The following is a 17,299-nucleotide window of genomic DNA, read 5'->3' as shown; positions in this document are numbered from 1 at the left end:
TCACCATACTTATCCCCTTCAAATATGCCATTTCATCAATTCTGTTTTTTTAATTGACTGCCTCTTCCAACCAGAGTATAAGCTCCGAGAGAGCAGTGCATTTTGTCCTGTGTGCTCACTATTTTTGACTCCATTTGCCTATAAATGTTTGTTGATTGAATGAGTGGATTTACGACTGAAAAGTCCAACATCTACCCCCAAATAAACCTTCTTCGATTATTCATGCTAACAGCATGAGCACCCAACTCTGCTAGAACACAGGACACCAGATGTAGTTGACACTGGGACTTGAGCCATACCTTTCCAGGCAGGGGAAGGGGAAGCAGATGCTCTTCCAGGCCCTTCCTATTTAAGTTAAACTACAATGTTAACCCCAGTGAATCAAAGGATAGTTTCGGTCTGTAGAAACAAGAGCTGAAAGATCTTTGACAACCAGCCACTCCAACTCCCACACTATTGCAGGTGACCAGAAAAAGAGGGGTTAATTGACTCATTCCAGGTATATGGCAGACCCAAGAAAAAAACCATTGTCTTCTGAATCTAGAGCCAGATCACTGTTCTCTGAGTTATATGGACTCTTTTCCCCAGTGTTGCCTCCTCTGTTTGTGTTACTGAAGCTTCCTTTCTGGGGGGCCCTAAGCTGCCAGGTCGCCCCCTAATTCTGCTGCCAGCAAACACTTCCAAGGGGGCCAGACTAGTACCATTTACGATGGCTTTTCTTTAGGTAACCGAACTTGTTTTGTCATGTGAGGGTGAGAGAAGCTGTACTTTTCACACTAGTACAAAAGATGTCGCCACAGTGAAAACTGGAGAAATCAGACTAAGAGGTTTAACTTACGAATCACAGGCGGAGCCAAGAAGCCAGGCTTATGCTGTGCAGGCAGAAACACACGGAGGCTGGTGATGAAGGCTAGTAAATCTCACAGGACGACTTTTGTTCTGTGTTCCATGGTCTGTAGCAGAAGCAGAATGCAGAACTGTGACCTCACGCTTCTAGCTCCCCAAGTGATGCTTACTCACGTAAAAAGCACTCTCTTTAACTGGGTTGTTGGATAGCTTAAAAATATATGCAATTCTCCTTCTACATGATTATTTTTATCCCCAGAACTGGTTGCTGGAGTTCCAAGAGGAGCACAGAATTTTGGATATGTGAGTACCAAGAATACATTGTGCAATATTTTCTTACATATGCAAAGAAATGTTTCTTTTCCTTCAACTTTTAAATGGCGTGCCATGCCTTTTAATAGTGAGCCCCTACAGACCCAGGCTTGCTTGCCTACTAAAAACGAAGAAAAGCAAGTGAGGCTACATTTTTTTTTCTTATCTATGTACAGGATGTGCTACATAGGTTGTGGGACCCAGCACAAAAGGATAATGCAGTGCCCTTTGTTCAAATTATTAAGTATTTCAGGACAGCACCAGATGAGCCTTCCTCCAGGGGTGTCTGTGTGCTCTCTTCTTTATAAAGAGGACATCAGTCATTGGATATAGGGCCCACACGAAATCTGGGATCACTTCATCTCAATTTCCTTAACCTGTTTCATCTACAAAGACCTTATTTCCAAATAAGGTCACCTTCTGAAATCCTGGGTGATGTGAATTTGGGAGGGATACTATTTTAAGCCCATTGTAGCTAGTTACCACAAAATTAGGAAAAGAAAATCAAGACACCTTGTTAAAAGAAAAAAAATATATTTTAAATGTTTATTATTTTAAAACTCTAGTAAATGTAATACCTGCAGATTTTACATTTGCTGAATAGAATTAAAAGTAGTATTTTTGCTATATGGATAGTATTTTTAATTTTAAGCTTTTTTTTTTTTGCAAAGAGCTATAATCATCAACTTTTCATAATAATATAAACACAGAAATGAATTTGAATAAAAATCATGATTAGGTGAATTAACTGGCCAGCAGGTTAATTGCTCTCAGCGTTCAGTTGAATCCAATTTCTATTTTTCCTTTTCAGATTAATAAGCGTGCATTTTACCTGAAAGCATCACAGACTGAACCACAGATAAAAGTTCACTTGGATTTTTAAAAGATCATTCTCATGGGATTACATTTTTGTTTTACATAGTGTTAACTATCTACCACTCTTCCCCAAAATTTAAAAATGATTTAAGCTCTAGTTTAAAATGTCTTTTTTTCCTCCAATTCTGTCAAATGATATAACCTATTTCATTTCTATGATTTCAGGTTTCAATCATTAACTCTACAGACATGACTTTTATTCAGAATTTCACTGGTGAACAGGTAAAGACCTTTTACTATCAAATAATGTCACTCGGTACTAACAGTAAATCACAATATTCATACCATTTATTCCTTCATAAAAGAAATGTTTACTGAGCACCTACTATGTGCTAGGAGCTGCTGTGGGCACATGCTTCTGGCAGACAGGATCCCAGCTCTCACACTGCTGTGTCACTAAGTGCTAGGATCTGAGAAGCAATCCTGCTATGTCCTAGCCCTGTATGGAGTGTCCTTGGTGGTGAGGTGTAGGTGTGTGCCTTCCCTCTGAGAGACACAGGCTTCTCCTATGTCTCGCTGTATCAGAGTCAGTGGGCTTGTGCTCTCTCTCCATTCCTCACTGTGACTGGAGCCCTCCACCCAAAGCAACAATATGTGGAGGTTCACAAGCTACCTGGTTCTGGTTCCTTCCTTCCAGGCCCAGATATCACTCTTCACCCACTGTTACTGGCTGAGGTCTTATTATGAAAAGCTTAACTGTCTGTCGTTCTCTGAGGTCATACTTGACTCACCACCCTGAGTTTTCCTAGGTACTGTTACCTGTGGAAATTTGGCACATTTCTTTAAACAATGAACATGATACGGTTATTTAAGGGAGCCTATCATAAGATGAATCAGTTACTCTGGGCAACCCATAACCAGAAAGCCACACTACTGAAATCCGAGGAAGCCTCACATTTGAATCTGGCCATGTCTTGGCCTCCTGGATCATGGCTGAAGATCCTTAGATGCTCCACTCTTAGCTAGAAATACAGATTTGGAATAATGTAATTGTCAGGCAATTTTGATTGATAGAGTTGGTTAATGAACACAACACACTTTTTATATTTTCCCCCCAAATTGGGGCTTTAGTCTATCCCTTACTCTACAATTTTCAACAAAGTGTTTAACAATGTCTCTCATATGCTCTTATGGTAAATATGAAGAAGGAAGGCTGGGACAGTAGTGAACCTGGATGGACTTACAAAGTTTTAACTATTCTCCAGTGATGATATTTAATGGTTTGTTGAGAATCAGGCAAGACTTCTCTTTTTCCCAGTTCTGTTTGACATTTTTATCATTTAAATTTTGGCCTGTCTATAACTTTGTGTCTTCCATACCATCTAGTTCTTCAGTCTTGAACTTCAGAATTCAGGACATAAGGGGTGAAATTCCTTTGAGTGATGGCCACACAGTGCCACACCAGGAGTAAGAATTTCACTGTAGATGGTTGGAATAGAGAAGAGAGGTGGGAGAATGGAGTTCCTCGTACATTCATTCCCTCTGCCAAGAGCATTTGGCACCTGGAACCTGTATCTTAGTCTTTAGAATACTCTCATAAAATGCCACACATTGGGTGGCTAGAAAACCCCCCACAAATGTTTATCTCTCACAGTTCTGGGAGCCTGGAAAGCCTGGGATTAAGGGGTAGGCAGATTCAGTATCTGGTGAGAGCTGGCTTCCTGATTCATATACATGGCCATAGTCTTGTGTCCTCACATGGTGTAAGGAGGGCTTCAGAACTCTCTGGGGTCTCTTTTATAATGGCACTAACCTCATTCATGAGGGCTCCATCCTCATGATCTCATCACTTCTCAAAGGCCTCACCTCCTAGTACCATTATATTAGAGCTATTAGGATCAATATTTGAATTTGGGGGAAAGGGAGAGCCACAAACACTCAGTCTCTAGCAATCATATGTGTTTGGAATAGAGAGAAGAGGTAGGAGAAATTAACTATTGAGTGACACTTGTGAACCCACATATTTAGTCCCTCTGCAAAGAGTATCTGGCACCTTCTCTGAGCCAGACCATGGTCAGGCAGTTCAGCCAGAAGACCGAACAATATAGACCGAAGTCGTTGCCCTCTGTGGAGCACACTTTCTAGTGGAACGTAGACTGAAGAAAGTAGTAGATTATGGGAGACTAAATCAGCTAAATGGATGCCAAAATATGGGAACAAAAAAATCCCAAAAAGCTCAAACTATGGGCCAAATCTGAAAAGGTAATAAATGTTGAAAACATAGCTTGAAAAACAAAATCTTACACAAAATGTGGACAAACTATGGCACACTGGTTATACTCAGAAGAGTCTTAGAAACCTTAGTTGACACTAACCTCAATGTGAATTGATACTGAGACATGATTCCCTTTGAAAACAAAGCCATTTTCAGGTTTCAGTGATTTAAAGAACCCAAAGCAAAGAGTGTAAGTCCTACTTACGTCTTCTCCTGGCTGTGCGTTCGTAGGGTATCATCTTTTCTTTGGTATCACATGTGGTAACTCTAAGAAAGAGGGATGACTATGGTGCACCAGCTGCCAGTATTTCCATATGAAATTTCATATGGAAGTGGAATCAGATTTATTCTATGAGGTTCAAGATTGCAGAACTAGATAGGCGTAAGGACTAGAAGTCACAGAAGGGCCAGATTTGCAAAGAAAATTCTGATAATTGTGTCCACAAATTGAATGGGCTGATTGTTGACCATCTGCAGAGGATGTCCAAGCAGAGGTCGGGGCTCCTGAGAGGGAAATTATGCATTGGAACCGACAAAATGACTTTAAGACTCTGTCCATGCCCAGGAGTCTATGAATGTAGTGCGAAAGTCTGCTGCAGTGAGATTCATCCTTCCGGGAAAATTGAGAGAGGACTATAGAAATTATTTTAGAACAAAAACGATGTCATCTTCTGGCTTTCCTTTGCAGATGGCATCTTATTTTGGATATACGGTCACAGTGTCAGATGTTAACAATGATGGGTAAGTTTTTTAAGAACTTCCTCACTCACCATATGTTATATTCATCCACAAAGATGTATTTTTTTTTTCCCTTCATGAAGTAGATCTTTCCATACTGTACAGAATAGAGGCCCTCTTGTTTGAATTGTTTTATGGTTCAGGGGAAGAGGATACAATCATCCTCTTTTATAGTCTTTATGGAGATTTTCAACATCGATTTTCTTCTTTGTTTTCAACATCTATTTTCTAAAAGGACTACTTTACTTAGATTTATCTTTCATTTAATGAATTGAAGAGTCCTTGGCCATTCAAAATCCAAAGCCACTGAAGTATTTGCTCATCTGTCTGTCGTTACCCCTTAGCATGTGATCCATTCATAAAACATGTGCCCGTAAATAAACATTTTTTCCTCCTGACATTGCTTTAACCAACATATTAGTAACACCCGTGGAGAAGAGGAAATGATATTATTTTTCAGATTATAGCAGTAAATTATGACTGAGTTTGGATCAAACACCATGATAAATTACAGTTGTGTTTAAGGCATTACTTCAGAAATAAACTATTATTAAACATCTCTGTGGTTCACAAAAACCATCTACTTGATAGATAAAACAATGATTAAATAAGAAAGTCAATACATTAAGACAGACTGATTAAATACTGGTGGAGCACCTACTGTGTGCCAGGCATTATTCTCGGTGCCCAGAATATAGTGGCAAATGAGGCAAAATAGATCTCTTCTCTCAGAGAGCTCACATATTTATAGAAATCAAATACCTGCAGAAGTCTGACGACATTCCAGGATCTGGGTTAAGCAAGCATTTTAGGTACATCTTTGATAGACATCTTTGATAGACCTTTGTGTAGACAGAAATGTACTTTATATATTATGTGGTGTCCTATGACTAGAGATACATTTAGTCACTTTTGTGCCTTTTGGAAAATACCTTTTTTCTTCTGTTCAAGATATATTTCTTGGGCATCTAATGTATGCTAGAACTGTTCTAGGCATTAGGATAAGGCAGAAAACAAACTAGAACCCCCCCCCCCCCCAATTAGGGCTATACTAGACACGGAGGTGGAAATTACAGACAAAAAGCAACTAAGTCAAGTAAAATGTATTTAGATCATGATGAGCACTAGATAGGAAACAAACCCAGGAAGGCTGCTGGGTGCTAAAAAGAAATGAGTTATCAAGCAGGAAAAGACAGGGAGGAATCTTAAAGGCATATTCCTGAGTGAAAGAAGCCAATCTGAAAGGCTACGTAGCTGTATGATTCCAACCGTATGACATCTTGGAAAAGGCAAAACTATGGAGACAGGGAAGAGATCAGCGGTTGCCAGAGGTCAGTGGAGAGAAGAGGGGTGAACAGGCCAGAGCAGAGAGGATTTGAAGGGCAGTGAGACTACTCTGTAAGACGCTACAGTATTGGATTCAGGTCATTACACATTTGTCCAAATCCACAGAACGTTCAGGGCACTTGGGTGGCTCAGTGGTTAAACGTCCAACTTCAGCTCTGGTCGTGATCTCACAGCTCATGACTTCAAGCCCCATGTTGGGCTCTGTGCTGACAGCTCAGAGCCTGGAGCCTGCTTTGGATTCCGTGTCTCCCTCTCTTTTTGCCCCTCCCCCCACTTGTGCTCTGTTTCTGTGTCTGTCTCTGTCTCTCTCAAAAATAAACATTAAAAAAACTAAAAATCCACAGAATGTTCTACGCCAAGAGTGACGCCAATGTAAACTATAGACTCTGGGTAATGGTGATGGGTCACTTAGGTTCAAGCACCACACGAGTGGGGGACACTGATGGGAGAAAGGCTGTGCATGTGGTGGCAGGAATGTATGGGACTCTGTACTTTCTGCTTAAGTTTGCTTTGAACAAAAAATTCTCTAAAAGATAGTCTATTAGGGGAGGTAGGAATATTGGAAAGGTGGTAATATGAAATGGGGTAGATAGGGAAGACCATGGTGTTCAGGTTGAGGAAAGATCTGCAGAGCTGGGGTCAAGGGGAAAGAGTGCTCAGGTTCCCGGAGGTGGGGGCTGCTAGAAGCCAAGGAACATGAAAGAGGCTTGGAGAGGTGATGAGGGGTCACAGGATCAGAAAAGTTTGTGAGCCACTGCATCTGCTATGGACAGAATGAGTCTGTTTCCAAGAAGGACACACTTCATGAGCCATTGGAGGGTTATAAGCAAGGGAATGGCCTACTCTGACTTTGGTTTCAGCAGACACGCTCTGTCTGGTGGGTTTCGGCAGGCCTGAGGCCTTCTGGGAGTCTGCTGCCATAAGCCAGGTGGGGCAGGCCAGTGCCTTGGGCCAGAGCAATAGCTGTGGCAGGAAGTGAAAGGGGCTGCACTCTGGATGCATTCTGAAAGTATATTTGAATGCCAATCTGATCCTGGAAACAAGGGATTTCAAATTAAATTGCTTTCCTCATCAGCGGAGCTGTGAAGAGAGAGCAACAATTAGGACCATTAGGAAATTCATAATTTCCAACCTCAATGGATTGGATTTATCAGAGTGATTTAGGAAAAAAAAAATGAGGAGGGGGAAGTGGGACTGAAGAAGAACTTGAATCCAAAGCATGGTGTGATGTCTCAAATGGGGAAGCCCACACTTTAGTAAGACTTTTAGTAAAAACAGAAAGAAATCCCACGGCGGTCACTGGGATATGCGCAGACACATTTCTTTCAACAGGTGGTAACACAACAAACAAGGCTTTTCGTCCCTGGAGCCACACAGTGTTTAATGGGGTCCAGAGCAACTCCATGTGAGCCCCTCCTCTACTTCGCCCTGCCTTGAACCCTTTCAGCTCTCCCCCAGGTCAACACCATGTCCTGCAGGACACTGCCTCCTTCCTGGAAATTCGTTCATGCCAGTCTGGACAGAGCAAAGCTCTGTAACGACACTGATAGCCCCCATTTTTTTTTTTTTTTTTTTTTTGCCATGTTAAGAAAAAAACAAACAACACTTGTGAGGAAAGAACCTCTTCAGTCCCCTGCTAATCAAAATAACATGGAGGTTACAAATACAGGAATTTTCCAGGGATAATTTGTTATTTCTCGATGTTCTTAAAAATTATTATGCACATTATTTCTTTTTTATTAGGCAGTTTAGTCTGAATTCTTTAGACTGCATGAAAAAACTAAGCCCATTATCTTAATGTTGCCTTTCTTTTTTTTTTTTTTTAAAGATTTATTTATTGAGAGAGAGAGAGAGGGAGGGAGAGAGAGCACACATGAAAGCTGGGGAGGGACAGAGAGGGGAGGGAGAGAGAGAATCACAAGCAGCCTCTGCACCATCAGTGCAGAGCCTGACATGAGACTCAATCCCACGAGCCATGAGATCATGATCTGAGCCAAAACAGAGATCAGATGCTCAATTGACTGAGCCACCCAGGCACCCTGATACTGCCATTCTTTTTTTCTTTAATATTTTTAACTATTTATTTATTTTTGAGAGAAAGATAGACTTGAGCAGGGAGGGGATGAAAAAGGGAGATACAGAATTCAAAGCGGGCTTCATGCTCTGAGCTGTCAGTACAGATCACAACACGGGGCTCAATCCCACGATCCATGAGATCATGACCTGAGTCAAAGTCGGACGCTTAACCGACTGAGCCACCCGGTGCCCCAACCAATGTTGACATTCTTAAAGATAAAATGCCTGTAGATTTTCAGTGTGGATGTAGTTTGCCATTCTTGGTTACTGTAATGCTATGTAAATTCAAGTCCTGTTATAAATGAGTAAGCTATAGATGCTACTGAGAATCTTTCATCCCAAATAAAGACAGACAATTCACATGAAGTCTGAAATTATGATAACAAAGCTATGATTTGCCATCACCTTTGTAGCACCTGTGTTTCCGGAAAAATCGCCTGCTATGGCTGGCTTTCAAATAGACATCTTGCGTCTAGGTTTATACTTGATCTCAAGATGGGGGCCTGAAAACCACTAATAATTGTGACAGCAGTGTCCTTACTGGGTGGGCATTCGTCCCCACGGAAGGCATAAACAAGCCATTAAGGCAGAGACATAAACCTGCAATCCCTCAGAAATCTTAGCAGAATGAGAAAAGAAAGGCATGTGCCAGTGACTTTTCTTAAGCTCTTGTGTTGGCTCCATGTCAGGACACATGTGGCCTCATTTTGAGAAAGTGTGCTTCTGTCATTCTGACTTCTGACAGTATTTCTAGCAGGAATCAGAAGATTGCATGGGATTTACAGGAAACCCGAATCCCCATCTCAAATCAAGTTTTCCTGGACATGATGTATTTGGTCTCCCTAGTTTCTTAGCCATTTCAAATGCAAAAATGTCTATTCTCCACTGAAACTACTGAAAAACCTAATATTGTTTTAAGCAACAAAGTTTTATCATGCATGATTACCAGACAATGTTTTTTTCCTCTCAAAGTCCCTTCCTGTGTAATATTTGTCTAATAACACAGGACAACCCAAACAATAGTCCAGTGAAGTTATCTAAAATTCATGCGTGAGGGGGTGGCACCTGGGTGGCTCAGTCAGTTAAGTGTCTGACTTCAGCTAGGTCATGATCTCATGGTTCATGACTTCAAGGCCCACATTGGGCTCTCTGCTGTCAGCACAGAGCCTGTTTCAGATCCTCTGTCTCCCTCTCTCTCTCTGCCCTTCCCCTGCTTATACTCTCTCTCTTTCTTTCAAAATAAGTAAATAAACATTTTTGTAAAATAAAAATAAATAAATAAAATTCACCCATGAGGAAACTGAGACACAAAAGCTCAGTTACTTGCCCAGGATCACACAATAATTAGACCAAGGTCTTGATCAGATCCCAGACCTTCTGTTGACTTACCCAACAGAATTTCTTTTTCATTATATACAAAGAACTCTATACTAAACTTTATAAAATAACTGGTATGAAAAAAATATATAATTTCAGTGTTCAAGGACTTACAATCTGTAAGAATTAGGAACTTTCAGTTTAATATGTTGGTAGAAGGATTGGGTGACTTTCACTGACTTTTAAAAAGCTGGGAGGGGTGCCTCGGTGGCTTAGTTGGTTAAGCGCCTAACTTCAGCTCAGGTCATGATCTCATGGATCATGAGTTCGAGTCCTGCATCAGGCTCTGTGTTGACAGTGCAGAACCTGGAGTCTGCTTCAGATTCTGTGTCTTCCTCTCTCTCTAATCGCTCGCCCCCGGCCCCCCCGTCTTTCTCTCTCTCTCTCTCTCAAAAATAAACATTAAAAAATATTAAAGCTGGGAAATTAGTATATTTGTCACTAAAACACTCCACAACCATTTTTAATTTTAATTAAAAAAAAATGTAGGGGCGCCTGGGTGGCTCAGTTGGTTAAGTGTCCAACTTTGGCTCAGGTCATGATCTCACAGTTTGTGAATTCAAGCCCTGCATTGGGCTCTGTGCTGACAGATCGGAGTCTGGAGCCTGCTTCAGATTCTGTGTGTGTGTCTCTCTCTCTCTGCCCTCCATGCCCTGTCTCTGTCTCTCAATAAATAAATGTTAAATTTTTTAAAATTTAAAATAAAAATTGTATGTTTCAGGTATATAACACGATGTTTAGATATACATAGGCACAGTGAAACGATCCCTGTGATCGAGCTAATTAACATATCCATCTATAGGATCCGTCTATATTCACCCAACTGTGCAATCCATCCATTACAGTGTTACCCTCTGTGTGTGTGTGTGTGTGTGTGTGTGTGTGTGTGTGTGGTGGTGGTAGTGGTGGTAACACCAGAAATCCACTCTCTTAGCAGATTTCTAGCAACAGTGTTATTAACTGTACTCACCATGCTATACACTAACTAGATCTCTAGAATACATCCTATATTAGAATACATCCTATATTACTGCAACCTTGTACCCTTTGACCAACATCTCCACTTTGCCCCCATCCCCGCCTCTGGTAACCACTGTTCTACTTTCTGCTTCTACAAATTTGACTATTTCAGATTATATGTATAGATACACACATATATAGATCTTTTAAACTATTTCTATATACATATATATTTAAAAACATATAGATGCAGTCTGTATACATATATTGATATAGATTTATATATATGTATAGAATACATATCAATTCCAGTAACCTTAAATAAGGGTTGTGGTAGAAGAATAACATATATATGAGTTAAAGTGTTTTACTCTGTTTTTGTAAGAATCTACATTCCTATTTATTAAGTGTGCATTTTATTAATTTCCATGATTCTTATAAGGTCTTACTTCCACTTTATAAAAATACAAAAATCATAATTTTTAAGTTATTTTCCTCCTAAGAACTTTAAGATTGCCTTTAGTGATGCTAAAAATAACTGGTTCATGAGAAAAAAATTCAGGTATAGCTTTTCATGTCATGGCATATAAGAAAAATCAGTCACTGTGATTATATTAAAATAGCCATACTAGTCTGCTGCATTTTACTGAGTCTATAACTCCTAGATATTTCTTTGAAATTCACAAAACCCTTCTTACTTACCAGCATTTATCAGTCAGTGATCAGGGGATTATCAGTGAGCATTAATCACCCATCAAAGTTCAGTACTAAAACTGAGATTCAATTCCCCTCTTTTACCCAAATTTCTAATTTTCCCAAAGACTTTTTTTTTAAAGCCTGCATCTTTTAAACCTTGGATCTGAGTAGATGTTATGCAGTGACTCAGAAGAGGATTAAGAATATCACTTGTCGAGTGTTCATGGTTCAGAAATTAGGACTCCCCATGTTCTGTGATATTAAACCAGATTTTCCCTTCTCCAGCCAAAAGATAAGTAAGTACTATTGTATAGGAGACTCCCTAGAGAACATTCTTTGACAGCATATATCAGCTTCTGTACCTACCACGCAACAAAAGCAAGGTCCCTCCAAAATCTCAATATCAGGAGTAAAAAAAAGACAGTGTCATTAAGTAATGATGACAAAATTAGTAATTTGGTCGAAATTTTCCCCAATATTTTTTTTATTAAAGGAAAATCTCCAGGTATTGTGAGGGTGCTCCAAAAGTTTAGACCAAACAGTGGTGTGCATGCTGGTTAGTAGTTGACATTATCAAGCCTGTGACTGTTTCGAAAATATAAACAAGCTGGTGAAATTAACTTTAGTTTAGTTATCTTAAGATAGCCAGAGCTATAAACCCTGCCAATGTAAACTGTTAGGAATTTCTGGACAAACTTAACAAAGGGAGACGGAATATTTCATCTTGAGCCTAAGCAAGCAAATTAGTTCTTTTCGTAGGGCTTTTGAAACTTACAGTATTTATACTATTTCAGAAACTCACAGAATTACCATTTAATCAATTGGTTGTTTTTTCATCTCTGTGGGGCCCAAAGGAGTTCAATTTAAAGAGATTTTAGCTGTTCATTAACTTGAGAACATTTTAGCAAAAAATGTATTTGAAAGGAATCAGCTTCGGGTAACTATGTTTTTGCCTTAGATTTAGTCCAAGTATGTTGTCTCATATCATTATGATTGAAATAAGTAGAAAATTTAGAAAACTAAAACAGAAAGAAGTTGTAAACTGAAATTGATTTCTGTAATGTAAATGATAAGTAATGTTAATTTTTCCCACCATAAAACAATTCAGTTGATAGCAACTCTAGAATATTGCCTACTAATCTGCATTCTGTTTATAAATGACCTCATTCCAAAAATTAATCCTGGTCATTAATATGCATATCTACCACTGGGAAAAAAGAAACATAAAAAAGTTTACATATTAAATCAACACAACACCATCTGACTCAGAAAACCTGAATCTAGATAAACTCTTCATATTGAATATTCTCATTCATGGGTCCTCTCTCTCTCTCTCTCTCTCTCACTGTATTTTTGCTTTGCTTCTCAGGAAAATATTTATAATGCTTCTGTCTCAAAGAACATGTGAAGGATGAGAAATTGAGCCTTGCATTGTATTATATTATCAGAGTGGATTTAAACATAAAGAGGCATAGATAAAACCTGTGTGTACGCTACCCAGAGATTTTAAAGAAAATTGTGCTTAAACATTGGATATTTCAGATAAAGTGAAATTTCGTGTATGTATCCTTTTATAAAATGTCTTTACATAATAATTTAGTTCTCATACAAACCACCACCATGACCCAAACAGAAAGGATGGAGTTTAGTGAAAACCTCATCATTGATAATATTTCTTCATCATGAATTAAGATAAAAAAAAAATACAGGCTGGGATACATACATACATATATACATGTATATATATATACATGTATATACATGTATATATATATATATACACACACACACACACTCTTAGACTGGCACCCAGCCTGTTACATAACTATGTATCAGAAGATCACTGAAAAATATCTTTACTAATAAATATTTTAAAACTTTAAATTTGAATTGGGCATATTCAAAACCAGGATTTGACATACGAATTGTGAAACAGCCTAATAGCATACCTAGCTTACTGCAAAGTTTTATTTTTTTTTCAGGGTTTTTTGTTTTTGTTTTTGTTTTTGCCTCAGGGTCCATAATAAGAAATACATTAGACATTGCAACCCAACCCAGCGCACACATACACAGTTGAAACAAAAATTTCATGGAACAATACTTACTCTCATGTGTGTTCACTCGATTTGCTGTTTTCCATTTTGTTTTTAAAAACTGAACTGATTTCACAATCCACTAATGTGTTGCAAATCAAGCTTTAAAAACAGCAGCCTAAACAATAATATATATTGTGGCTCTTAAGCAGTATTGCTGTAATAAAATAATATTGACATTAAGTGCAAAGTATTCTATAAAGCACATTGTACAAATTAAATCCAAGACAGTTATTGTCTTTCAGCCTTATGAGAAACACAATTATAAATGAAAAACAAATGTCTTTCCCTGTTTTTATGGCACTTAGAAGATTTTAGAGGACTTACACTTAACTATCTAGGGAATATGTTTCTAACAAAATAAATTAATATTGTCATAATACTCCCAAGAATCGGTTCCATGGATGTGCTAGTCTTTCGCCACGATGGGGTGAATAATGTCCCATTTCTAGAATTTGGTGTTGGCAGTGAGAAGGGCACTGCATCTGCCATGCTGGTCCTGCGTCATGTTTACACCCTAGGGGACCAATTATATGGCTTGTTCCTTCTTTACAGAATGAGAAAATGGCCCCACTCCATCTCTATAGTAGAGACCAGGGACTTCAGACTTCTTTGAACTACAAGGCAGCAACACAATTAGCTGCTTAGCAAATGCCTCTGCCTACGGGCAATAAATAATAACAGGAAGAGAAGCAACCACAAACCTGCAGGGGAAGATCAAGGGCAGTAACCCCAATCCCTGCTCTCCTCTGGTCTTGGAGCAGGATGGCAAGCAGTGGGATTTTTTTTTTTTTAAATCAATGTGCTTGTAACTTTTTAAAGAAAATGTTCAGGGGCACCTGGGTGGCTCAGTCGGTTAAGCATCCGACTTCAGCTCAGGTCATGACCTCACGGTTCATGGGTTTGAACCCCGCGTAGGGCTCTGTGCTGACAACTTAGAGCCTGGGGTCTGCTTCAGAGTCTGTGTCTCCCTCTCTGCCCCTCCCCTGCTCATGCTCTGTCTCTCAAAAATAAATAGAAAACAATTAAAAAATTAAAAAAAATATTTTACCTAAGTATAGTAATCCAACTTGGGTTTTGAAATGTGAGATCAAAATGATAGCCATTCCTATTTACCCATCCCCCCACTCACCTCCACTAGGGCCCTCGTGATGAGCACAAGGTGAAGTACAGAAGTGTTGAGTCACTGTGTGTACACCTGAAACTAATATAACAATGTATGTTAACTATACCAGAATTAAAATAATTTTTTTAAGAAACAAAAGAAAAAAATAATATCCATTCCTCAGATCTATCTATAACGGTCACCCACTTCCTTCTTACAAGTTGGCCAAGTAACACTCACGGTGTTTCCTTGCTTGTCCGTGCGTTAGGTCTCTTGCTGTGGGAGACCAGTTAGAGCCTATTGTAGAAGTAGCTGGCAGCCCCAGACTATCCCAGAGTTACATTTCACCTGGTTTCTGGGTCCTACAAGGGAGGAGAGGATGAGGGGGGATGCATTTTGCTTTTTTACCAAGAGGTCTGTCTGTTTACATGGCCATAATGTAAAAAAAGTGTGTATTCCCTCAACACCTAACCCAGTGGCTTCATAATACCGATCATTTATTAAATACTATAGTATGATCTGTCTATGTACGTGTGTGTGCACATTTGGAAGGAGACGCGCACAGAGAGAGACAGCGACAGACACTGAGGGAGATCTTCAGTGATGGACCCAGTGAAGTAGCCTATTTCCACATTCATGTTTTTGAGGAAATTTAACTTGTTCAATATGGCACAGCTTGTTACTAAAAGAGCCAGGTTTTAAATCTAGATCAGTAGACGTCAAAACTCATGATTTTCTCATATCTTTTTTTTTGTAGGTCTTATTTTTTTTAGAGTAGTTTGGGTTTATGAAAAAATTGAATAGGAATTAAAGAATGTTCACATATATTCCCTCTCCCCTTCACCCTTAGTTTCCACTATAATTACCATCTTGCATTGGTGCAGTACATTTGTTACGACTGATCAACCCATATTGGTACATATTAACTAAAGTGAACAGTTTTGCACACATTCTGTGAGTTCTGCCAAATGCACAATGTCATGTGTCCTTCTACAGTATCGTACAGAATACTTTCATTGCCCTAAAAACGCTCTGTGTCCCATCTAGTCCTCTCTCTCCCTCCCCTCACTCCTGCTGACTACTAATCGTTTTTACCATGTCTATAGTTTTGTTTTTTCCATAATGTTATAAACATGGACTCATACAGTATGAGGGCTTTTGAGACTAGCTTCTTTCACTTAGCAAAATGCATTTCAAGTTCCTCCATGTCATTTTGTGGCTGAATAGTTCATTTCTTTTTATTGCTGAGTGATACTCTGTTATATGATGTGCCACACGTTATTAGTCCATTCATCTACTAAAGGATATCTTGGTTGCTTCCAGTTTTTGGCAATTGCAAGTTTTTTTTCTGGACATAATTTTTTCAGCTCATTTGCATAACTACCTAGGAGTGTGATTATTGTATCATATGGTAAACCTGTGATTAGTTTTGTAAGAAACTGCCATACTGTCTTCCAAAGCAGCTGTAGCATTTTGCATCCTCGCCGGCATTAAAGGAGAGTTCCTGTTGCTCCACACCCTTGCCAGCATTTGGTGATGTCAGCATTTTGGATATTAGTCATTCTAATAGATTTGTAGTTGTATCTCATTTTTGTTTTAATTTCCAATTCTCTAATGATATGACATTGAGAATCTTTTTATATGCTCTTTGCCATATGTAAATCTTTGATGTTCAAATCTTTTGCCCAATTTTTTTTTTTTTACAAATAGTTTATTGTCAAATTAGTTTCTACATAACACTCAGTGCTCATCCCCAAAGTGCCCTCCTCCATGCCCATCCCCCCCTCCCCCCCACATCCATCAGTCCTCAGTTTTTGTCAGCATTCAAGAGTGTCTCATGGTTTGCCTCTCTCCCTTTCCCCCACCATTTCCGCCCTTCTTCTCCCCCTTGTTCCTCCGTCAAGTTCCTCCTAATCCTCCTGTACGTGCAAACATATGATATTTGTCCTTCTCTGCCTGACTTATTTCGCTCAGCAACATGGATGGACCTTGAGGGTCTTTTGCCCAATTTTTAATTGCATTGTTTTCTTATTGCTCTACTATATGTCATATACATATAATATTGGTTTTATATAACATCAATGATATATTTATATAATATATAATGGTATCGTATTGTATATGTTATTGTTATGTATTATTATTAATGTGATTTCAAATAATTAAGTTTTAAGAATTCTTTGTAGGGGCACCTGGGTGGCTCAGTTAGTTAAGCGTCTGACTGCAGCCTAGGTCATGATCTCACCGTTCCTGAGTTCGAGCCCTACATCGGGCTCTGTGCTGACAGCTCAGAGCCTGGAGCCTGCTTCAGATTCTGTGTGTCTCTCTTTCTCTGCCCCTCCCCTGCTCACACTCTGTCTGTATCTCTCAAAAATAAACATTTAAAAAAATTTAAAAAAAAAGAATTCTTTATTTTACTTTTCCAATTAAAATCACTGACACCCCTCTAGCACGGAGCCCACCTGGACTGCTCTCTGTACCCTGACTCCACTCAGAGACACTTGGGTTGGGCTCAGAGTACTGTCACCTGGAAAGCCTGCCTTTAGAGCCACCTGTCAGAATCCCACTCAGGTCCAAGGCCATCTGCTCCATGAGCATTGCTTAACTCTCTCAAAATACCAGCTCTCTCTCCTATCCAGGATTCCTAGGCTTTAGTTT

General features: G+C 39.2%; 1 protein-coding gene across 2 annotated transcripts in view; it reads left to right on the top strand.

The window, feature by feature from the left end:
* The window catches only part of ITGA8 (integrin subunit alpha 8), a 187,502-nt gene that overhangs the window by 50,657 nt on the left and 119,546 nt on the right, over positions 1–17,299 (top strand). For both annotated transcript variants that reach the window (XM_039239984.1, XM_039239983.1), the window contains 3 exons: positions 1,106–1,149; positions 2,200–2,256; positions 4,938–4,990. In XM_039239984.1, coding sequence (XP_039095915.1) covers positions 1,106–1,149; positions 2,200–2,256; positions 4,938–4,990 — 154 coding nt within the window. The remainder of the gene's footprint in view (positions 1–1,105; positions 1,150–2,199; positions 2,257–4,937; positions 4,991–17,299) is intronic.

Source organism: Hyaena hyaena, unplaced genomic scaffold (assembly GCF_003009895.1).
Source record: "Hyaena hyaena isolate Hyena2069 unplaced genomic scaffold, ASM300989v1 scaffold_165, whole genome shotgun sequence".
In the NCBI taxonomy this organism is placed as follows: Eukaryota; Metazoa; Chordata; class Mammalia; order Carnivora; family Hyaenidae; genus Hyaena; species Hyaena hyaena.
The sequence above is the reverse complement of the archived record's forward strand: the minus strand, read 5'-3'. Positions and strand labels throughout refer to the sequence as shown.